This window comes from Monodelphis domestica, chromosome 2 (assembly GCF_027887165.1).
Source record: "Monodelphis domestica isolate mMonDom1 chromosome 2, mMonDom1.pri, whole genome shotgun sequence".
NCBI classification, from domain to species: Eukaryota; Metazoa; Chordata; class Mammalia; order Didelphimorphia; family Didelphidae; genus Monodelphis; species Monodelphis domestica.
This window is the reverse complement of record NC_077228.1, coordinates 19,425,898-19,450,698: the sequence shown is the minus strand read 5'-3', so window position 1 is coordinate 19,450,698 and position 24,801 is coordinate 19,425,898. Positions and strand designations below refer to the sequence as shown.

At 43.7% G+C, this 24,801-nt stretch overlaps 1 protein-coding gene and 1 pseudogene across 1 annotated transcript; both read right to left on the bottom strand.

Annotated features, from left to right (window-relative positions):
- Positions 1 to 389: 389 nt before the first annotated feature.
- Positions 390 to 17,136, bottom strand: LOC107651080 (peptidyl-prolyl cis-trans isomerase A-like; annotated as a pseudogene).
- A 4,537-nt stretch (positions 17,137 to 21,673) lies between these two features.
- Positions 21,674 to 24,152, bottom strand: TACSTD2 (tumor associated calcium signal transducer 2). Its single transcript, XM_007480507.3, has one exon. It carries the CDS (start codon positions 23,987 to 23,989, stop codon positions 23,063 to 23,065), a length of 927 nt encoding a protein of 308 aa, XP_007480569.2. The 5' UTR covers positions 23,990 to 24,152; the 3' UTR covers positions 21,674 to 23,062.
- Positions 24,153 to 24,801: the final 649 nt, after the last annotated feature.

Sequence of the window (24,801 nt, the reverse complement as noted above, 5' to 3'; positions counted from 1 at the left end):
AGGCTTTGTTGTCATTGTTTCCTAGACCTGGAGTGCCCCCCCCCCCCATCCCCTTCTTTTTCTTAAGGAATTCCCCTCCATCTTTTAAAGTCCAACTCAAATGTTCCCATTTGGGTTCAGTTGTCAGACATGACTTTTTTCATAGCAGGGAGCACTTTGGTTTTTGATTCTCTGATGCACTGATCTCATATGATGCTTATCGTCTCCATATGTGCTTTAATCCCTGGAAGGTAGGGATGATGGATCATGCAAACTGTATGTTGCTCCTAGCACTTTATGGGCTTTTCCACAGAAGCAGAGAAAAGACAGAGCTGTACATAGAGTCAAGAAGACATGAGTTTGAATCCTGCTCTTGGATACTTAGGAGCTGTATGACCCTCAGAAAATACTTAGGCATCTTTGAACCTTAGTTTCCTCTTCTGTGAAATGGAGAAAATATCACTGCTAGGCCTATACCTCAAAGAGGGTATAGGTATAGAGATTTGTCCACAGTCAGCAATGGTGATCTTCTTGCTGGTCTTGCCTTTCTGAGAACCAAAATGTTCCATAGCTTCCACGAAGTTCATTTCTTCTTTCACTTGGTCAAAGACCACATGCTTGCTATCCACCCGATCAGTCTTAGCAGTACAGATGAAAAACTAGGAGTCATTCGTGTTGGATCCAGCATTTGCCATAGACAAGATGCCAGGGCCAGTACGTTTTCAGGATGAAGTTCTCATCAGCAAGTTTCTCCCCATAGATGGACTTGCCACCAATGCCATTATGGCGAGTAAAGTCGCTTCAAAAAGAAATAGGAAAAGTTCCTCTATGTACAAAAATAGTTATAGCAAAAGTGCATTGTGGCAAAAAATATGGAAACTAACAAGATGCTCATCAATTGAGAAACCCTTCGAGAAATTGTGGTATCCGAATGGAGTGGAATACAATCATGCTCTGAGAAATAGATGGTTTCAAAGAGACTTGTACGAGTTGTTACACAGGGAAGAGAATGGAGGAACAATTCTACTATACATAGCATCAATATTATAAAAACTCGTGATTTTGATGGCTTTTACAAACTGATGAAGAATGAAATGAACAGAGCAGTTTGTATAATACCAACACCACCATAAAGAGAGAGCTAAGAGCTATAAGAATTATAACAGACCCTGTGATCATCCATGATTCCAGAGGACAGAGGATGAAATATACTCTTCTCTTGAAAGAGAGGGGAGAGGGGCAGAATCACACACACGTATATGTATATGTGTATGTGTGTATATATACACACATATACAAATATGATTATATATAACCAATGAAGAAATTTGCTTTACTTAACTATGCATATTTATGGCAAGGAATTTTTTCTTTTTTCTTTTTCTTTTTTTTGCCAATGATGTTGAAGGCAGGGAGGAAAGAAAATATATTTCTGCTCATTAAAAAAAAAAAACAATTCAATAGGGGGCAGCTGGGTAGCTCAGTGGATGGAGAGCCAGGTCTAGAGATATGAGGTCCTAGGTTCAAATCTGGCCTCAGATACTTCCCAGCTGTGTGACCCTGGGCAAGTCACTTGACCCTCATTGCCCAGCCCTTACCACTCTTCTGCCTTGGAGCCAATACATAGTATTGACTCCAAGATGGAAGGTGAGAGTTTAAAAAAACCCCAACAATTTAATAGAGAGGTGAGAGTACTAGGGGGTGTGGAATGTTGCATGAACATTTTTTTTAGGCAACTAGGTTTAAGTGACTTGCCCAGAGTCACATAAGTAGTAAGTATCCGAGCCCAGATTTCTATTCCTTGTACCACCTAGTTAGCCCCCTCTTGCATGCACTTTCAGAGGAGGTCACTGTATTGTTGGTTTTATTTAATTGTTTTACTTGTTATGAGACATTTCAAAGATTTGGGGAAATCTAAAAATGTTTGTAGAAAATAAAAACTCATTAATAAAACTTTTGTACAAAACCTTAAATCTCTATGTAAATATTAGATATTACTATAATTATTATTATGAATATGTGTTTATGTGATTGTTAAATTGGACCCTCCCCCCTCCCCAATGTCCTTTCCTTCATCAATAACGGTTAAATCTTGTCTTTTGCCTCTTTTTGTAGCCTGGTTCTTAGCAGTGTTAGCACACCATAGTTGCTTCATAAATGTGTATTGATTGTTTGATTGATTTTAAGAAGCATTTTTGGCCAGCTAGTTTGTGATTCTTTAGGCTGCTGCTTTGATATATTTGATCTGAACCTCTGAAAAGAGCCACAATGGCAAAGTGGGAGAAAAAAACTAGAGTCAGAAAGACCTGAGTTCAAGCCTTGCCTCTGATACATCCTGGCTGTGTCACTCTGAACAAGTGACAGCCTCAGAGGCCCAGCCTCCTAGACTAGAAGTTGTGCAATAGTGGTTCATCTACATGAGGAGAGGGAGTTTCCTCCCTGGGAGTTCCCTGTGCCAATGAAATCATAGGCCAATTATGTATAGAAAGACGTATTAGCAATTTTGCAACCCCAAACTGTTCTTTCTTTATATATAATGTAAACCTTAAAATTTCACAGACTTATGAATGTTAAAAATTTTACTCCACATTGAGGAATCCTCCAATTCCCTACTTGAAATAATTCCCTACCAGATAGTGAGAACTCTACTTGAATGTGAAAACTCCTTGCTATGGGAGGATCTCTACCCCATCCCTACTTGGGTCTGCTTTAGGGGAGAAAACTCCTTGCTATGGGAGGACCTCTATTCCACCCATACTTAAGAATGCTTTAGGGCAGAAAACTCCTTGCTAAACAATGAAAGTACTTGAAAACCATACTTATAAAGGAAAGGAGTTCTTTGAGCCATGCCTATTGTTTGAATTGATACAATGGGATGCTAAGTGCCTATAAAGGTGGGGCAACTTGTAAACTACTTAGACCTAAAAGGTGAAAACTTACTCCGAGGTTTTCTCTTAATGAAATTAGTCGACACAGCAGCATTTTTTTCTGATTTACTAAAGAGATTAATCTACTCAGCTGTGAATTCAAAATGGGCTGTCTTTTGGAAAACATCTACAGTGATTGGTAGATGGAAGAACTTAGGGGAGGTGACATAGGAGATTTTGCCCTTAAAAATAACAGCTCAGAGAAGAGCTGGAAGTGATTCTGAAACATTCAGATTGAGGAGAGCATTCTGAAACATTCAGATTGAGGAAGACTCATTCTGAAACATTCAGATTGAGGAAGGACTGATTCTGAAACATTTAGATGGAGGAGGGAGCTGGTGAAAGCAGCTGAGATGATGCTGGCCTGGTGTCACTAGAATCCTTGCTTAGGCAGACCTTGTGATGAGTGTTAAAAGACTGACTGACTGATTCTCTCTCAAGACTCAGGTCTAGGCCATATTGGCTTGAGGCCCTTCATAATCATTCCTTTCCTACTCTTTCTCTCGTTCTCTAATTCCTCATTATATTGTTAATTAAAAATCTCTATAAAACCCAGTTGACTTGGGTATTTGAATAATTGGGAATATTTCCCTGGCGACCACCTTATATTTGATTTAAAAACCAAGACACTGTAATGAAACATATTTTCTGCGGTCAAATTTACTCACCCTCTCTTATATCTATCACAATTTATATCTTCCACCATTTTAACTCACTACAGTTTAAGACCTCAACCATTTTAAATCTCACAATGAGTATGTAGAAATATAAAATGTCTGTGAATATATGTAAATAAGTAAATATGAAAAGTTCGATAATGTTTGCTCTTAGAGAAAAAAAGCCACTTCCTAAAACTGATCCTTATCAGACCTGACCATCATGTGGCTCTGCCATCTTGCTTGGCAGGTCTTTGCCTTCAATTCACTGGAATCATGATGACTTTGAAATTCTTTACCACCAATGCTGGGAGACTCATAGCTTCTCCTTCATTGGCAGAGAGAGAAGATAATCCTTCCCAAATGGGTGTAAGCCAGCTGCGTAACAAATGTCCTACCACCATCCAGAACACAGAGGTGTGGAACCCCAAAAAGGCCAAAGGAAAACTTTAACCCCTTTACTCTCTCGCTCCTGTTATCTCTTCTCTCTTCACCCCCAGGTCCCTTGTGCTGTTTACTTGTAGATGCCATCTGAGGGGGGCAAAGAAACAGGGAAGAGAAATTTCCCTTGAACTAAAGTTAGGCCTGTTGGACCTTGTATTGATTATTTGCTATTCAATTACCAAGAAACTTGCTGCACTTATTGAAACTTAATGGTTTGTAATTCAGTCATTTCAATCATGTCCAATTCTTTATGACTCCATTTGAGGTTTTCTTAGCAGAGATACTGGACTGGTTGGGCATTCCCTTTTCCAGCTCATTTTACAGATGAGGAAATAAAAGCCAACAAGATCAAATGACTTGTCCAGGATCACACAGCTAGTATGTGTCTGAAGCTGCATTTGAACTCAGATCTTTCTGACTCTAGGCCCAACACTATCCACTGTGCCACCTAACTGCCTATAACTAAGAGAGTCTGTATTAATATATTTAATTAATATATATAAATATATGTATATATGTAATATACATATATAATCACATTTATATATATTGAATTAGAGAAATTTGCTCTCTTTTTTTTAAAGCCTTTCTTCTTAGCCCTTCTGTCTTAGAATCAATATTGAGTGTTGATTCCAAGGCAGAAGAACAGTAAAAGTTAGATAATTCAGGTTAAATGACTTGTCCAAGATCACAGAGCTAGGAGATCTATCTGAAACCAGATTTGAACCCCAGTCTGGTGTTCTGTCCATTGAGAACCACCAAGCTCCCCTTATCTCTTTCTACATGATTAAATTCCACTATTGAAGTCTTATTGTTTTCCCTCTACAAATCTAAGCCTGAGCCACTGGGACATTTACTCTTTTTCTCTTTAGGAGTTGAAATCTCTGTTGAGAGTGTCTTAATGATGATCTAAGCAGGAAAAAGGAATCATTTTTTGGACTCAGTTCTCAGAATTTAAAAACAAGAGACTCTGACAGACAATAGCCCAAGGCTAGGAATAAAGGGAAGGGTTAAATGTTCCATATCTGTGTCTGATTGTTTCTATCTTAGACAAGTATTGCCATAGGACCCTTGTAATATGGCAAAACTCTAGAGGCAACAGAACCATAGTTCAGATATGGGGTATATTTCCTATATAACAGCATAGTAGAATAGTGATGCTGCCATCCCATAATCTGAGCCTTTGGACACTGTTCCTTCTGTGGCCTCTGGTGGCTGATGTGACCCTTTATCTGTAGACACTGAAAAGGACTTTTTCTACTCTTAACCTTGGCCTGATATCTAGTCAACTGATGATAGGTCCTTCAGTAAGTTTTGCTTGGCTATAAGTTTGGGCATGGGCTATCTCTTCATTTGTCTAGTGGGCTGGCAGATTTATTCCATAACCATCTTTTAAATAGCATTCACTATTAAAGAGTGGTGAGTAGCTAGGATAGCTGTATACCTACCTAACCTCCAAAAATTAGCCCTGCAAACCCAGAACAAGTCCTTTAAATGGTTTATGCACTGCTATCCTTTAAAGAATTAGCAGTGATGTTCTGGTCTCATCAGGATTTTTTTTTCTCTTTAGTTGCCACCAAGAATTTCATAGTTTTCACATCAGCTATGCTCAGAGAAAGGCGTGAATATGATTCGTTCAAGGGCTCTCTGTGGAAATCAAATCCCAGATGATGGGGGATTACCTGATAAGGCAGGGGATTGGAGTAGAAAGAGTAGCAGCCTTGGACTCAAGGGTTTGGGATTGAAATTCCAGCTCAGATATTTATCCACTATTAATATTTTCTCTCTATTCTTTGGTTTCCTCAGTTATGAAAAGAAAGGAATATTATTCATGCCTTTTACTTCATATGAAAGTCATGAAGGAAATGCTTTATAAGCTTTCAAGCTTTCCAGATATTGAAATTCTCAAGGATGAACCTGAGCCAGCAGCCTTCATCTTGGAAGACTTCAGAAAGCTCTCACATTTCTCAGTGACAAATTGGGTCACATCTACACCTATGTCACCAAGGAGCAGGAACTCCTAAGGGAGGCAGTCTGGAGTAGTGGAAAGTGGACTCTCAAAGGTTTATATGAGCTATTACAGAGGAAAGTGTGATGAACCAGGAAAATGATTTCTACAATGACTCCAACAGGGTAAAGGAAAACAGAGGCACAATCAACGCACTGACCAATGACCAGAAGACCGGTGATGAATCACATTCCCCATTTCTTTGGAAGAAAAGAAGTAGACAAGAGGTATAGAATGAGACACAGATTCAGCCACAGTTAATGGGTACTTCTGTGTCCCTTGATTATAGTGATTGGCATAGGAAGGGATCCCTGAAGGGGGGAGTTGCTAGATGAGAGTTGGAAGAGAATAGAAGACTTGCAAGTGATACTTTTTAAAAAGGGAAGGTAAATTAAAGAACACTAATGAGTTATTAAAAATAAACAGAAGAAAGCAAAAGGAAATTCAGAAGGGATGCAAACAAGCAAAGCAGTGTTGTAATGAAGATATTAAATTTGAAATGCATTTTAGAAAAACAAGCTGTCTTTAATGGAGACTCAGTTTCACAGACCCCAGCCCAGCTGTTCTTTGCAAAGGGAAATACTCATGTTTCTTAAGTTAGTGAAACAAAAAAAGGATAGTTTGTTGTTGTTTTTTAAAGTAGACTAGATTTAGAAGCCAGTTTTCTTTTCTTGACTCTTCAGATAACTCACTTTTTGACACTGGGCCAATCGTTCCATTTCCCAGGGCCTTGGGTTCCTCCTCTGCCAAATGAGGGGGTTGGACTCAATTATCTGTAAAGTTTCTTCCAGTTCTCTTTGCTCCTATGATAACAGAGAAAGACTGAGAAACGAGTGGGTGGGACTAGATAATCTCTAGTTCTAAATCTATGATCTTATAGTCAGGATTGGAGAGGCTGATTTAGGAATTCCCCAGTCAGGCACTTACTGCTCTACAGTGGAAGAGCACCCTGAATTTTCCATTGATGAGATGCCCCATTCATCCTTTAAGGTCCAGTTCAATTCCCTTTTCAGTGAAGTCATCCTTCATAATTTTCACCCTCCTAAAATTGTGCCTTCTCAAAATTTCTTCTGGACTTAGAAACTCTAGCCCATGTTTCAGTGCTTAAATTTTATGACTGTATACTACTACTGCATCTATATCCCAAAAAGATCTTGAAAAAGTAAAAGGAGCTATTTGTACAAAAATATTTATTTTAGCAAAGAATTGGAAATTAAGGGGTTGTCCATCAATTGTGGAATGACTGAACATAAGGTATATTATTGTAATGGAATACTGTTGTGCTGAAATGACAAGCAGGATGGTTTTGGAAAAACCTGGAAAGACTTACATGAACTGATGCAAAGTGAAATGAGCAAAACCAGAGGAACATTGTACACAGTAGTAGTTTTATATAATATATATATAACAAATATATATATATATATATATATATGTATAAAGTTTTCACCCACTTTAGCAAGTGACTCACTGGACCTCCCCTACTTAGTGTTAAGTAGGGATGTTTTCAGTTTTTGTTGATTAATTTAAAAATAGGCAAGGGGAGAGTTAATCCTATCTTCACAGTCTGAGACCAGATTTGAACCCCAAATCTCCCATCTCCACACCTGGCTTTTTTTCCACTAAGCCACCTAACTGCCCCATTAGCAATATTTTTTTTTATAAATAATGATAAATGACCTAGTTATTCTCAGCAAAACAGTGATCCAAGATAATCCAAGAGACTCAATAAAAAATAACATCTGCCTTCAGAGGAAGAAATGATGGAATCTGAAAGCAGACCAAAATATACTATCTCTCTCTTCCTTTCTTTCTTCCTTCTTTCCTTTTTCTTCCTTCCTTACCTTCTTCCTTCCTTCCTTCCTTCCTTCCTTCCTTCCTTCCTTCCTTCCTTCCTTCCTTCCTTCCTTCCTTCCTTCCTTCCTCTTCCTTTCTTCCTTCCTTTCTTTCTTTCTTTCTCTTTCTTTCTTTCTTTCTTTCTTTCTTTCTTTCTTTCTTTCTTTCTTTCTTTCTTTCTTTCTTTCTTTCTTTCTTTCTTTCTTTCTTTCTTTCTTTCTTTCTTTCTTTCTTTCTTTCTTTCTTTCTTTCTTTCTTTCTTTCTTTTTTCTTTCTTTCTTTTCATCTCCTTTTCTTCTTCCCCCTCTCCCTCCTTCTCCTTTTGCCCCTCATCCTCCTTCTTTGTTTGAGATCTCTTCCACAAAATGATTAACATAGGAAAATGATTTATACAATTGTACATGTAAAATCTATATCAGATTGCTTACCATCTCAGGGTGGGAGAAGAATGGAAGGGAGGGTGGGAAGGAGAGAGAGAATTTGAAACTCAAATTTATTTTAATGTTACAAATTATTTTTACTTATAATTGGAAAAAATAAAATATTATTTAAAAAAATTCATGGTTGTGTAACATTGGCTGATTTTTTTACATACCTTAATCTCCTCAATTAAACTGGAAGCTCTTTGAAGGCACAGGACATTTGTTATAATTCAGCCCTTGCATGAACCTATAATCTCAACATTGTTATTCCCAAAATGCCCACCTATCCATTCCAATATTAGTCATTCTTGCATGTATCATCCCATATATTCTCTATGGAGCATGGATTCTTAAGCTGAGATTTGGGATCATTATAGATAGATAGAAAGATAGATGAATGGGTGGATGAATGGATGGATGGGTGGATGTATGGATAGATGATAGATATAGATATAATATGTATGTACATATAAACCTGTGTATGTGTTATATTTTGTTATCTATGATCTCCATTTATTTGTATACATATAAATGTATGTGTGCCTATATGGACATAAATATATGTAAGTAACAATGTAATTGGTTTTCTCCTAATTATTTGATTTTTTGCAGTTATAAATAAACATGATTCTCTTTGGTTCATGGGCTTCACCAGATTGCCAAAGGGTCTCATAACACCAAAAAGGTTGACAATCTCCTCTGCTTTCCAACCTCATCATTTAACTTCAGTTGAGTTCTCTCTCCAAATTCACCCATTATGATTATGATTGATTAGAAATGTCCCATTCCACCCTGCTCATTTACCACCTCTCTGGCAATAAGTGAGCAGCACGACTAATCACTTGTTTTCTAGGGCCTTGATTGGTCATTGCATTGATTGACTCTGAGCATTTAGGTTTTCTGCAACCAATTTCCTTCACAATGTTGGAGTCTTTGTAGAAATGCTTCTCCTGGTTCTTCACACTTTCTTATGTAGCAACAGTTCTTACTAACCCCAGAGATTTTCCTGTCACTACTTATCTGTGTGACCTTGGACAAGTCACTTGTTACATGTGAAAATTAATATATCTACCCAGTTATTAATTTTATAAAGTTTATTAATAGGAAGATATATCAGCATAGTTTAAATCTCATCCTTTACTCTAGGTCCTCTGACCACATGTAGCCTAGTCTCCATTTACCTCTTCCTCTCCCCCATTACCTACCTGCTCTCTCTCTAGCTGTCCACACAAAAAGCCCAGGTATGCCCCATCTACTTTCTTTTATTGACCTTTGGAAGTTCAAACTCTGATATGTGGGGAATGTTGATGAACTGGACTGGCCCTCCAAGAGGGGGAGGGGATAAGATCCCCTGGACACATACTGAAATCTCAGCCTCAGTTTCCCAGCCTGGAAAATGAAGGGGTTAGAAACAAGGGCCGCCAAGTTCTCTCCCTTATGAAGCCAGATGGGGGGAAGGATAATGTATTGGATATGCAGATTAATATAGTATGTAGCCACTCTTTTAACCAGAATATCTGATTAATAAGCAATCTTTTTACTCAAACCATGTGGCCTAATAACAGTTGACTAGTCAGTCAGTAAACACTTATTGTGGTTGTTTTTCATTTCAGCCATGTCTGACTTTCTGTGACTCCATTTGGGTTTTCTTGGTAAAGATATTGGGGTGACTTGCCCTTTTCTTCTCTAGCTCATTTTGCAGATGAGCAAGCTGAAGTAATAGGTTAAGTGGCTTGTCCAGAGTCACACATCTAGTATCTAAGGCCCAATTTGAACCCAGGTCTTCCTGATTCCAGGTCCTGTGCTCTATCCACCTTGCTGCCCCATAGACATTTATTAAATGTCTACTATGTGCCAGGCACTGAGATAAGCGCTGCTTTTAGCCAGTGTCAGGGCCTGGAACTGAACTTGAGCCTTCTTGCCTGGAGGTCCAAGGCTCCCACTATGCCTTGGAAAGAGACTTGGACATCCGGACTCATTAGACCCAGATAACAATTCCAGCTTTATCTGTTTGACCTTGGGTCAGTCACTCCCTCCCCCCCAGGGCCTCAGTTGGGAGACTTGAACTCTCTGAGGTCTAAGATCCACCCAGTGGAGCATCCTTCCTCCTTAGACCTTATAGAGTTGAAGGGGACTGGGACTGCTGTTTGTCTATTTAGATCCCCTCTCCCAAGCCCAGCCCAAGGGTCAATCAGTGCAGAGAAAAGGCCTGGAAATGTTTATTAAATGAATGACAGAATCTTCTGGGACATCCAATGGCTGAGCTGGGAGGAGATAATGGCATTTTCCCAGCTCTCCCAGTGAGGCTACACTTCCCTCCCTTAAACAGCTTGTTAATTCTGCCTCCTGACTGTCACTGTCGATTATCATTTTTACTTCCTCCCTCACAACTGCTCCCCTGAAGCTCCCCCACCCCCACCCCTGAAATTTCCATTTTAATTGAGTGGAATATGGATTTGCTGGGGCCAGAGAAGGATGAGGAGGGGGAAGGGGAAGGGGGCTGCTTTACAGATCTTCTTATTTCCCAGCTTGCTGTTCTATCCACCCCCACCTCCGAGTCCCTTCCTGGAGCTGGGGAAAAAGCCATAATGAAGCCCCCAGTGGCCTTGAACAGTGACAGAAAATGGTTACCCACCAGAAAAATGCCCACCAGGATTTGCTATTGATTAGAAAAGAAATCAGATTGGTTCCAAAAAGGCCCTTTCTGGAAGCCTTTTTTTCCATGTCTATGAACACAAGCTCCATCAGCAGTCCCTTCCCTTGATTCCCTGCTCCTCCTGTATCCTTTTCTTCAGCATCAGGACCACAATGACAATCATATGATTCCATTGACTACTTTGAACTAGCTTGTTGCTGCATGTAGGGGAGGGAGTAAGGAAAAGAACCTGGCATGGTTTCTTTCTTTCTCTCCAACCTCATTTGAGAAGGCAGCATCTCAAATTCCTCAGGTTTCTTTAGGGCAACTAGGTGGTGCATTGGATAAATTGCAAGTCTGTAGTCAAGAAGAACTGAGTTCAACTCTAACTTCAGACACTTAACTGGCTGTGTGATCCTGGACAAGTCACCTAAATGTTTGCCTTAGTTTCCTCATCTGTAAAATGAACTGGAGAAAGAAATGCCAAGCCATATTAATATTTTTGCCAAGAAAGCCACAAATGGGATCATGAAAAGTTGAACAAAAATGAAAAATGCCTGAACAACAAATGTATGGTGGAGGGGGGATTGTTGATCAGGACTAACTGATTTCTGTTCAGGGCTGGGCTTGATTTAAGGTCAGAGCCCCAAAGCTTTATGTTCTATGTTGGAACAAAGGGAGACATCCTTAAGTCAATCAACAGTTGACCAAAGGAAATTGACTGGAAAAAAATAATGGACAAGAATTTTGACTGGGTGCTGAGGACACCCTGAGTTGATGATTCAGTGGATTGAAGGTCTCTGGGCAGCAAATAGTGAGTGTGTCATCCATGGAGCTCCCCAGGGCTCTTTTGTTCTCTAAGACCAAGAAGTGATACCCTTAGCCTGAACCTTTAGCCTTTCTAAACCCAGTCAGGTCTTAAGAATGGCTTCAATCCTTTTTAAAAACAACTTGTATTACATGAATGGGCCAGTCAGTCATCAGTTACCAGCTCTCTTATTTTATTTCTTTATTGTTATTTTTTAAGCTCTTACCTTCTGTTTTAGAATTGCTACTGGGTATCCTTTTCAAGGCAGAAGTGTGCTAAGGACTGGGCTACTGCATTTTTATTTATTTTATTAACTGTTTCCCAGTTACAATTTAGAATGGGTCCAGGGCACTTGGTAGCCTTTGGGGCTCATGTTGGACATCTTGAATTTAGACAATACTACTTGATCTTTTTTTTAACCCTTACTCTCCATCTTAGAATCGATACTGTGTGTTGGTTCTAAGGCAGAAGGGTGGTAAGGGCTAGGCAATGGGGGTGACTTGTCCAGGGTCACATGGCTATAAAATGTCTCAGGCCAGATTTTGAATCCAAGACCTTCTGGTCTTTTTTCCACTGAATCACCGAGCTGCCCTTCACCAAGCATTGTTAAGCACCAATATGTGCCAGGCACATGGTAGGATTGTTGTAAGGATGGACAAATATTTGTAAATAAGCACTTAGCACAGTCCCTGACACATAGTAGGTGCTATCTAAATTCTCATTCCTCTTCCTTCCTCTACTTCCACCCCTTATAGGCAACAGGGAACCACGGGACATTTTTGAGAGCAATAACCCAAGGGCATTACTAAAAACTATGGGGCCCCAATGTGCACAGATTAGAGAAACCGAGGATGGCAAGAGCAAAGCCCTTTCCAAGGTCCTGGTTGAGTAGACAGGAAATGAGGTTTCAAGCTTGTCATTCAAAACCAGCCTTTATTACGCACCTCCTATGTGCCAGCACTGTGCAGAATGCTGGGGATTCACAGAGGAGTTTGCTTTCTTACGGAGGAGACAACGCGTGACCAATGGTGCACCCAAGTGATCTATCCAGAGTAAACCGGAGATAAACTGGGGAGGAAGATGCTAAGATGGGGAGGACCGGGAGGAAAGAGTCGGACTCAGCGGCCAATACTCGTGAAAAGGAGAGGGAGGAGAATAGGAGCCCTGGGATGAGGCCTGGACCAGACTTCATCCCAGTGCTGGGGTGGGGAAAGAGTTCTACCTTCTCTTGGGCCCTTTGTGACTGACAGGAAGGAGAACTTCATTGCCAGAGAGAAGAGCATCATTAACAAAGAGGAAAGGGGGCAGCTGGGTATCTCGGTGGATTGAAAACCAGGTCCTGGGGTCAAATATGGCCATAGATACTTCCTAGCTGTGTGACCCTGGACAAGTCACTTGACCCCCATTGCCTAGTCCTTACTGCTCTTCTGCCTTGGAACCAATATGCAGTATTGATTCCAAGATGGAAGGTAAGGGTTTAAAAAAAAAAGAGAGAAAGAGAGAATGGACCTGGAAGAGAGGCAAACCCCTTTTTATGACTGAGCTGGAGGACAAATAAAACCCCAAAGGAGAGGCCTCTTGGAGTTCCACCTCCTGGATGTGAGTTATTCATGGTTATTTCTGCTTTCCATGGAATGCTGACCGCCAGCCCCACCCCAGGCTCCAAGGGGCCTGGGAGCCCTTGTCTGGGGCTGGGCTCTCCTACAAACAAAGGGAGGGACACTAGGTAGAGAAATGTGGCCATGGAGTTTGGACTGGCTCAAGCCTTGGGTAGAGTAGGACAATGGGTATACATTGGCTCTTCCTCCCTTGTGTCCCTCCTATAGGGAGGAGCAATGGTGTGTGTTGGCTCTCCCTTTGGAGAGGGACAATGGGTATAATGGACATACTTTCTTACCTAAGCTCTCCATACTGGCATTCTTATGGCCTCAGACCCAGGCCTTGTAGGTCATTCCGACTCATTTATGAGCTCTTTTTCCAAGACTATTTCGTAGGATATTAAGATGAAGAGACTTTAGAGACCATGGTAGTTAGACCTCCTCATTTTTTCAGATGAAGAAACTAAGGCCTAGAAATACTTAAGTGGCTTGCCCAGGCTCATAGTTAGCAGCAAAATTTGAACTCAGGTTCTCCTCCATAACTTTTTTCCACTGTAACATACTTTAATTCAATACTTTTTTTTTTCAATTTTGAATGTCATTTAATTCTTTTTTTATTTTAAAAAATTGTATTTAATTATTTTAGAATATTTTCCCATGCTTACATGATTCATGTTCTTTCCCTCCCCTCCTCTCCTGTCCACCCCCTGAAGACAATGAATAATTCCACTGGGTTTTACATGTGCCTCAATATATATTTTTTTAATCTTTACCTTCCATCTTGGAGTCAATACTGTGTATTGGCTCCAAGGAAGAAGAGCTGTAAGGGCTAGGCAATGGGGGTCAAGTGACTGGAAGAGGGGAGGGAAAGGACATGAATCATGTAACCAGACTTCCGGGTAAACATGGCTGCAATCTAGACGCCACACGCTTCCCCAGCACCGAACAAAATAGACTACATCAAAGGAGCATAAAGATCACCTTTGGAGGAACAGAGGGACTCCCCAGTACCCCACAGAGGCGAAGGTACATGGGGCTTGAACATTTCCACACTATAATAAGAAGGAGGAAAAGCTTGCATAGAAACGTGAACTGAGCCGCCCTTCCCACCCCCACCTCCCCCACCAAACCAGAGTGAGCTGCCGGAGTGCTCACTGGGACAGTGAGTGAGTGGGGAACGTCTCTGTCTGGGGGGGCACCCCAGGGTCCTTGGGATCTGGGGACTGCCAGGAAAAAACGTCTCAGGGCGGTTTCACAGGAGAATCTTTCCCGGGAGAATCCTGCGCTGAGCACGGGTGCAGAGCTTTACTTGGGGAGGTTGCGCTGAGCATCTGGGTGGAGCTAAACACCTGGGCAGTGTGGTTGTGATCAGGGCCTCAGCGCTCTAAGAAACCTCGGAGGCTGGGAAGAACTAGTCTGAGGCAACCTAAATTCACAGAAAACCCGCCCATATCACCCAGACCCCAGACCAAAAAGGAAAGGGGAATAAAACCACCAAAGGGATGGCTCACATGGCCCAAAATCAAGCCTCCAGGAAGAAAGGGAAAAAGGTGAGTATTGAAAACTTTTATGGTGGAAGTACCCAAGGAAAAGAGGAGAATGAGGAGGAAATCCAAAAAAAATCAGAACACGCCTCCCAAAATGGAAACTATCAACAAGCTCTGGAAGATCTCAAACTGGAGCTTACCCAAAAGATGGAAACCTGGAAAGAAAAATGGGAGAAAGAGATCAGCAGTCTGACAGATAAGACTGCTCAATTGGAAAAAGAGCTAAGGGCAGACAAAGCTGAAAAGCAAAACCAGTCCCTAATGACCAGAATTAAGCAACTCGAAGAAAGTGAGATCATGAATCATGTAACCATGGAAAGATATAATTAATTAATTAATTGGAAATATGACGGGCTCCAATGATTACTTTTAAAATAGAGAAATATTCCTAGCTGGGTGATCCTGGGCAAGTCGTTTAACCCCCATTGCCTAGCCCTTACCACTCTTCTGCCTGGGAACCAATACCCAGTACAGGTTCTAAGATAGAAGGGAAGAGCTCAAAAACCAAACAAATAAATAAATAAAAGAAAATAAAAATAAAGAAATTTATTAAGGAGACTTTATTGAGTTAAATGACAGAGAGGCAGGTGCAGGTAGAATACTGCCTCCCCAAAGAGATGGGGTTTGGGATTCTTATACCCTTTTGACAACAGAGCCTATGTGACTGGAGATGGGTTGATGTGGTAATGCATTGTGCCTTGAAGACAAAGAGGGGGGTGGCCTGTGCAGCTCAGGGGATGGTTAGATATCTGAGATATAAATGGATGCTTAACAGAAAGAAACTGGAAGATACATATCTGTGTTTATAAAAAAGCTAAGGGAGAGCAGACAGTTGGATGGCTCAGTGGATGGAGAGCTCCAGGCCTAGAGATGTGAGGTCCTAGGTTCAAATCTGACCTCAGACATTTCCTAACTGTGTGACCCTAGATAAGTCACTTCACCCTCATTGCCTAGCCTTTACCTCTCTTCTGCTATGGCACCAATACACAATATTGATTCTAAGACTGAAGGCAAGGGGTTAAAAAGAAAAGCTAGGGGAGAGGACAAAGGGATGAGGTAAGAGGGATGGGATTTTCAGAAACACTTTCTTATCCTAGGTTTATGTTGCTTAAAGTCACTTTCCTTTGACACTGCAGAGGTGTAAGGAAAAGGAATTCCTGCAGGGATCTTTGACCTGGGATATCTCTGGGGTTTAGGGATGTCCGTCCAGGGGAAGCCCTTAACCCTTAACCCATATTAAGAGGGATTAGGAAAAGCTTCCCAGAGAAGATGAGATTTTAATTGGGAATTGTCAAAGAGGCATGCATGCAAGAGAGAATTTTCATGCATGCAAGACAGAAGGCTGAGGACAGAAGCTGTCAATCAGGGTGACAGTTCCATTGGAATGTTCCTAGGAGAGGCAGTTGGAGCCAAGCAGGCTGGTCTTACTTCTGACCTAGGCTGAGAGACCCATGGTGGCTTCTGGAGCTGGGGGAGAGGCTTTTGAACTAATTTTTGGCTGTTTGTGGCTAATGATGAAGACCCTGAAGCTTTTGCTGACTGGCTGATTGACAGAGAAGAAGAAGAAGAAAGCCAATTGTCCTCATATCTCCCTGACAGACTTTGTGTCACAGTTGTGATTGAACTGCCATTTCCCCAATATCCTCAAAACCAAGGCTCCTTGTATAAACTAGGGAACATCCCATCCCTCTTACCTCATCCTCCATCCTTTCCTGTCTTCCCCAATAAACCTCCTTACTGAGAAAGAGAGAAAGATGTATGTTCTCTAAACCTCATAGTTCACCTTGAGTTACTTAGAAGGTGACTGACTAAGTGGGAGGAGGGGAAGGGAGGCAGGAGAAAGAGGGTGGAAATGGGAGGTATTGAGGGAGGAGGGTAGACAAAATCTTGATTCATTAGTCACCAGTATTGATCAATAGACAACCTCAGAAGTATTTCTTTATTAGAGGTATCTCTTTTATTACAGAATTGAAAGAAACCAGAAGGGAGAGAATTATTGGAATGAGGATAGATGGCCAGGATGTAGTGTCGTGTCCATGAACCAGCCAGGAGGTCCGTGTCACGGGCCAGAGTACTTGTCTGGAAGTAAGGTGTAAGAACAGAATCATGGAAGATGGGTAGGTTATGAAGGGCTCTGAATGGCAAACAGGATTTTGTATTTGGTCCTGGAGGCAAAGGGGAGCCAGTTTATTGAGTAGGAGTGACATGGTCAAGATGGCTCACAATAGGTAGGACAGCAAGTAGACTGTGAGATCCTTGAGATCAGTGACCACCATTTTTGCATCCCTGGTGCCTAACGCACTACCCACCCATAATGGGGGCTTAATAATTGCTTGTTGAATGGAAGTTCTCAGGATTGGTTGCCCAGAGGGACATAGGTTCCTCCACAGAGACAATAAACCCCAAGGAAACTCTGGAGGAGTTCTCCCTCTGTGTCCAGGAGCAGTGAGTGATAGCAACTATTCAAAGGTATTAGGGGAGGGAGGCAAGTTCATAAGAAGAGATTACATCTGGAATGGGAAATCCAAAAGTTTCCTGGACTGGAGAGTATATAGCCCAAGGGCAAGCACAAGAGAGCCACATGCTCAGGTAAGAAGAATGTCAAGTAGGCCAGGAAAAAAAAAGGCTATCCTGGACCACTTCATGACCCTCTTTGGGATTTTTGGGCAACGATACTACAATGATTCACCATTTCTTTCTCCAGCTCATTTTAAAGATAAGGAAACTGAGGCCAACAGGGTTAAGTGACTTGCCCAAGGTCACACAGCTAGTGGCATGGGCATTGTACCCCTAGAAACTCTGGCAAACTATTATCAGGGAAATTCCTTTGCTCCCTTCCCCAGGGACTCCCAACCCCAAACATCTGACTCAGAGAGGATTCTCCTCCTTTGATTGTCCCATTGATTTGAGATAGACAAAGACACACCTCAGCATCTGTCCTCCAAATCACAGAACCACCCCATACCTTCTGGCTAACCTCCTTCCCCCAACCCACCTCGCCCCAGAGTGAAGTCCTCACTGCTGTAAAAGAATATAAAAGCCCCAGAATTGAAGCATTTTGGGAGCAACCCTCCAGGTTGTCTTCTGGAGAAGCAGCTCTCCCACCCATCCTGTTGCACTCAGGAGGCAGGCTTCCACCCATGCTGCCTTCCTGGTCAGATTCAACATTACTTTCCAAATGAATACATTTCTCTTTATTTTTAAGCCAAGTTTCAGGGTCCTGCATTCTTGCAAAGGTATCCTTCCCAAACCCCGGGGGTGCACCTCTGAACCCCACAACACTAGGACATATCGGAGGTAAGATTTGAACTCAGGAAGATGAGTCTTCCTGTTTCCAGGTTGGGTACTCAATTCACTACACTGCCCAGCTGCCCCTTTCCTAATAATTAGAGCTATTGCAAAGGGGAACTGACTGCCTCAGTGGCCTCACTAAGCCTTTTCAGCTATGAAGAAAATAAGAGACCTTAAATATTGGATAACAAGTAAGAGTTGAGGCGATGCACTTAGTCAGTGAAATAACCAGGTAGACAAAAAACAAGAAAGAAGAAAAAGTAGTAAAAAGAGGTAGTCTTTTCTTTTTTTTTTTTTAACCCTTACCTTCCACCTTAGAATCAACACTATTTTGGTTCCAAGGCTAGGCAATGGGGGTTTAGTGACTTGCCCAAGGTCACACAGCTAGGAGGTGTCTGAGGCCAGATAGGAACCCAGGTGCTCCAGATTCCCAGCCTGGCTCTCAAACCCAAGTTGGTCATTTTAAATGACAACGTGAGAAATCACTAAGGACTTGGTAATTGGAAAAAAGGCAGCCGAGGAGCCTGGGTAGACAGGTTGTGACTTGCTGGGGAGCCACACCTCCCTGACATTGCCCTCAAAACACTCCCCTTGAGGCTGCATTAGAGCAATGAACAAGGTTGCCTCTTTCTTAGGAGGTTTTTCAGGGCTGAGAAGCTGGTGGTTAGACCCTTGTCGACACCGGAGTCCTGGAGTTTCCCCTCCTTACTTAGTCATCGACATTTCCAGCCCAAGTATTTGTCGCCTGAAACTTGAGGCACCTGCCCCTCCCTAGAGAAATTGAGCAAGAAGGGCCTCCAAACGTGGGAGCAGAGAATATGGTATCTCCCGGAATATGGGTCACCCTCGATACAAGCCGCATCTCACAAAATCATGTGAAGGGTGGAAAAAGAGCAGGAGGCAAGTTCTGGGGCATGCTGGGATTTGGTTTGTTTTAAAGCATTTACCCACAATTCCTTGGGAAAAGATAAAAGAACCTGCCAAGGAGAGAGAATGAAGTATTCCCAGCCCAGGCTCTCTTCCCAGCCCTAGCCTCATCTTTTTATTATTTAATCTACGATGGATTCCACAGCCCTTCATTTACATTTCATTTGCTAATTATCAGGGCAAGGTGATTCATGGGTTTTGAAAGGAAGTTACAGGAGGAACCAAAAGATGCAAAGACTCCCAAACCCTTTATCCCCAAAAGAAAACAAAATGAAAAAAAAAAGAGAAATTCATATTTTAAAAAAAGGGGGGGGATGGATGAGTTCTAGCTAAAGCTCCATCCGTAGTGGCCCTAGAACAGTCTTTTGCCTCCCTGAACCTCAGTTTCCATGAATAGCCATGGCTCACATTTCAATGGGTAGCTGGGTGGTGCAGGGCATAGGATAGTGTCTGCATCTGAAGTTCCTAAGCTGGCTTCAGACACTGCCAGCTGTGTGACCCTGGGCAAGTTACTTAACCCTGTTTTCCTCAGTTTGCTCCTCTGTAATATGAGCTGGAGGAGGAAATGGCCAGCCTCTCCAGGATCTGTGCCAAGCCAAATGAAATGGGGTCAAGGCAGAGCCAACGAACAATGATGTGTTTCTAAGGCACAGCAAAGTACACAAAAGTTTTCCCATGGCAACCCTACTGGCAAAGTAGAAGCTAATATTGTTGCTGCTGCTGTTGATTAGTTCAGAGAAGCAACATAGGGAGAGTGGAGCTAGTCTCCACCATGCTCCCGGCACACTCCTGGGAGCATTAGAAAAGGTCATGGTTGTAGAAGTGGCCGCAACCTCTTGGGACATCTTGGCCAACCTCTTCATTTTTATACTTGTGGAAACTGAGGCTCAGAGATGACAGAGCATGGGGTGTTTGAACTTAAGAGATGGAAGGGGCCTTGATAATGACCTATCTGGCCCAGCCGCTCATTTTACATTTGAAGAAACTGAGGCCCAGACAAATCAACCTTGCCTGAGGTCACCCAGGAAATAATACAACTTCAATTTTGTCCCATCTTCACTCCAGTCCTTTCTAGGACTCTTAACATTCTACAGGAACTTTCAGATTCTATTAGAGCCCGGATCTGAGGCTAAACCTGTATTATTTCTCTTCTCACTGTCCCCCACAATTCCATTGGTCTGGGAGTCAGCCTCCTCCCCAGCTCAGAGAGTTTACAAGCACTTCAAAGCAGAAGGAAACAGCTGACTGAATTAGCAAGCCCAACAAGGAAAATCCCAGGTTCCTTCCCACAGTCTCCTCCTAGACTGAAGTTCCCAGCCTTGGCAGGTCCCACAAAGTCTCTGAACCTTCCCCCCCCCCCCCCGCCCCCCACGCTGATCCTTCCCACTGGGTGTCATCTTTCCTTTCATTTCTAATAATAATGAACATTCCTGCAGTCTTAGGGCTTCCAAATTCCTTCCTCTTAACCTTAGGAGAATGGGCAATGCAAATAGGATCATTCCCATTTTACAGGATGATAAGGCTTTTGTTCAGCCCCATCCAGCAAATGAGTGAGTGTCACAACTTGAATCCAGCTCTCTCCATCAGTTTTTTCCTTCTGAGTCAACGAGCTTCTCTAGGAAATCCTGTTAAGAGACTTTTCCCAGTCTGGAGGGTAAAACCATCAAAGGGGGTGGGGGTGGGGGAACAATTTTTAAAATATATATGTCCAATACTCACATAACGCATGTCTGTTTATTAGTCCCCCTTTCCCTGCCTCACTAGAGCGGAATTCGGTTTCAAGCAGGGGCATTTCAGAGCAGAGAGGGGCCCCCTCCCCCCATTTCAAAGACTAGCCCAGCCTCCAAAGAAAGGGCGAAAAAAACACACCCCAAAGCCTGGGGCCCATCCAGACGGAGGCCAGGAATGCTGGAGGAGGAAGGTGAGGTCTGGGGGGAGGGAGAGGAGGCTGAGAAAGGCGAGATAAGGGGTGGGGAGAAGAAAGGAGTGAGAGAAGGAAGAGAAAGGCTGGGAGCGGGGAAGCTAAACAGAATTAATGGCTTCACAGGTGATTAACTGCAGTAAGCCGGTGGGGGAGGGAGGCAGAGTGTTAAACTGGGCTAAAAGCTGCGTTTTTGTGTGGTGTTTTCCCCTCAGCAGCGGGGACAACTCCTCCCGAGTTCTTATTTAATGACAAAGCTTGGACACTTCCCAGAGCCCATTTTTTGGTAGAGAGAAGAGGCTGCATACCTCTGACCCCACCCCAAAGAGCTGGTGTGGAAGATTTTGAACCCAAACACTTCACCTCCACATTACAGTGTCAGAAGGCACCAGTGGGGGCCAGGTTTAGGGACAGAAGTCCTAGTTACAAATCCTGCTAGGTGACCTTAGGGAAGTCTTTCGTTTCCCTGTGCCTCAGTTTCTCCACCTGTAAAATAAATTGACTAGTCAAAATAGCTGCCAAGGCCAGTCCTCTTCCAGTTTTGTGCTCCAGTCCCAGAACGATCTGAAGGAGAGAGAGGGCACTTGGAATCCCTGCCCTCTGAGTGTTCTAAACAGCCAACCTGAGCAGTCCTGGGGAAAGTGGATGGAGGAGTCACAAAGGTCTTTCACTGCTTTATGGGTTTTCTTCATATTTTATTAAATCCAACAGCTTATAAAAATTCTGACGTTTATCAAAGACAACACACACATTTTCCAAAACAGACTAACACTAACTAGAGCTATACAGAAGCATTGGGGAGCAGATACTGAGTCCCCCAAAACCAAGTCACAGAAAAATGCATTTCAAACCAATGGCATAAGATGGATGGGGACCCAGCTTGTAACACAAATGGCCATAAAAACGAGTACATTACACAGAACCAAATCCTCATCCCATTACGAACACCATCCTACAAAGTGGGAAATTGAGAAGATGCTCCTCGTTTGTTTACAGCAGGAGATAATTAAATTAGCTTAAACCCAAAGTGTGGTGGTGAATTTCAGATTGGGAAAATATCATAGGGCACTTCCAGATAGAAGAAGTTATAAATAGAAGCCAGCAGGTACAGAGACAGGCACACCCAGATGGACTTTCCGGAGAAACCCACCCCACCCTTCTTTCCTTCTACTAGTTCTTATTTTCAGTCCTATTTCTGTCCCAGGACTGAAATGATTGGGCTCTTTTTATAGATTCTTTTCCTGAGGGAGCATAATAACTGGCATTTATACAGCACTTGCTTTGTATACATGACTTTCCTCAACTTTCCCAACAACTCTAGGAGGTAGGTGGCTTTGTTTTTTACCTCCATTTTACAGATAACGAAACAGAGGCTCAGAAAAGCTAAGTAAGTAGTCCAGGAGACCACACAGGTAGGATACAAAGTCAGAAGGAGCTACCAAGACCAAAAACTAACATAAAAGCAGCAAGGTGAAGTGGAAAGGGCTAAGAGACTAGGAAAGGGAAGGCAAAGGCTCTCATCCTAATTGTATTTCTATCTAGAATGTTAAGAATTGTAAGGAAAGCATCTTAGAACTGAGAATCCTAAATGGAACAGAACTTCAAAGCCAGAAGCTACTCTAGGACAGAGGATGTTAGATCTTGGAACATAATAAGATTGTCAAAGCTGGAAGGGACCTTAGAATACAGAACTTAAGAAGGAAAAGGGACATTTGAACAGAGGATGTGAGGACATGGAACCCAAGACTGTCAGAGTTAGGGGGAACCTTAGAACATAAATGGAACCCAGACTGTCAAAGTTAGGAGGAACCTTAGAACGAAAATGTAAGAGCTAGATGGACCTTCTTGTGTCTTCTGGGCTTCAGTTTCCTCAAATGTAAGAAGAGGGGTTGGATTAAGTTCCCTTCCAGCTCCAAGAATCTTCTGGGGGATATCCAGCCAAGAGCCTGGGAAGCAGAGAGTCCCAGGCAGCCAGCTTCTGTTCTGAAAAGAAGCTCTTTCTGGGAAAGCTGTCATCCCTCCTCCTCCACCCCTCCCCAGCATCCTCCCACAGGAGTCGCTTCCTACAAGTTGAGTCGCTTGTTCATTTCGCCCATCTCTTTGATTTCCACCTTCTCATACTTTCCTGACTTTCTCTTGTTGCTAATGATGAGGACCACCACGCCAGCCACGATGGCCAGGGCCACCACCACGATGACGGCAATCAGGCCGGCCGTCATCCTCTTCATGGAGAACTCGGGGGGCTTCTCGTCCACGTAGTAGATCATGGTGTCCTCCACTCGCAGGGGCTCCCCTCTGACCTCCAGGTTGAGGTGGCGGTTGTGGAACACAGACTCGCCCTTGATATCCCTCTCAAAGTAGTAGGCCACATCGGCGATGTCCACCTCCCCGTGCGCCTTCTGGGTGGCGTTCTGCTGCAGCTCGATCTGGATAGTGGGCTGCTCGTACTCCACGGCCGTGATGTACTTGGGGCTCAGCTGGTAGCGCTCCTGGAAGAGGCGCCGCAGCGCGCGGCTCAGGTCCGAGTGGTTGAAGGCTTGGGCGCGCTCCTGGTGCCGGAGGTTGATGAGGATGTAACTGGTGCGCACGAGCTCATCGCACTTGAGCGTCTGGTCGCCCTTGTCCGTGCGCCGCACGCCCACCGAGTTGACGCACCAGCACACGTCGCTCTGGTTGCACTGGCGGGCCTTGAAGCGGCCGCCGCTGTCGCAGTCCGGGTTGTACAGGCCGTCGTTGTCCACCACGGCGTGCTCGCTGGGATTGATCAGCCTGCGGGGCTTGTTCGGCCTCATGCGCGCCTGCATCAGCAGGCACTTGGAGGTCAAGGTGGAGCAGTCCACCACGTAGCTGGAGCCCAGGACCGTGCACTGGCAGCTGGCGCCCACCTGGTTGCAGACGGTCCACTTGTTGGTGGGGCAGGTGCAGTTCTGGGCCGCTGTCCAGCCCGCTGCCGCCACCAGGAGCCAGGCCAGGACGAGCGTCTGGGCCATGCTCAGCGAGGGAGGAAGGAAGGTAGGAGCGAAGGAGCAGCGAGCGCCGGCCCGGAACCTCTCCTGGAGCGCCTGGGCTGGACGGCGGTGCCAAGATCCCGAAGTGTCTGTGCTGGAGAGAGCGGGGCGCTCTGGCTTTTATACGACGTCCGACCTGCACGGCAGGTTCCACCACTGACTCACGTAGGAATGCTGATGACACGTTAGGCCCTGCAGTTACAGGGCAGCAGAGCTGGGCAGCAGGGGCTGTTGCTGCTGCACCGCCTCTGTCGCTGCAGCCGCCGCCTCTCCCTGAGTACCCCAGCCCTCTGGGGAGCGTGGACTGTGGACCTCCGGAAACTCCCACCCCGAGAGACTAGCAGACCAGGAGCTGTCCAGATTCCCACTAACACCCTGCCCCACTCATACCCAGGGCTGGCCCTCTAGGGGTGGAATCCACCCCTGCCTCAGCCCCTGGACTGGAAGTCAAGGTGAACCCAAACTCAGGGCTTCTCCCTTCTAGGATCCAGCAACTAAGGTGTCTCCGAAACCCACACCAGAGGACCACCTGCCTTTCCCCTCTCTCCTTCCACTTCTCCAGCTCTTTGGGAAGGGACGTTTCCCAAAGCCCTGCTTTCTTTGCTTCCTCTCCCTGGCCTTTTCTCCCCTTCCTCCTCTCCCTCCCTCTCCCTTCACCCCCCTTTCTCTCTTTTTCAAATTTCTCTCTCCCCCCGTTTCCTCTCCCTCCTTTCTTTACTGTCCCTTTCTTTGCTTTTCCCTTCTTTATTCTTTCTTTTCTCCTTTCCTGACCTTTCCTTTCCCTTTTCTTTCCT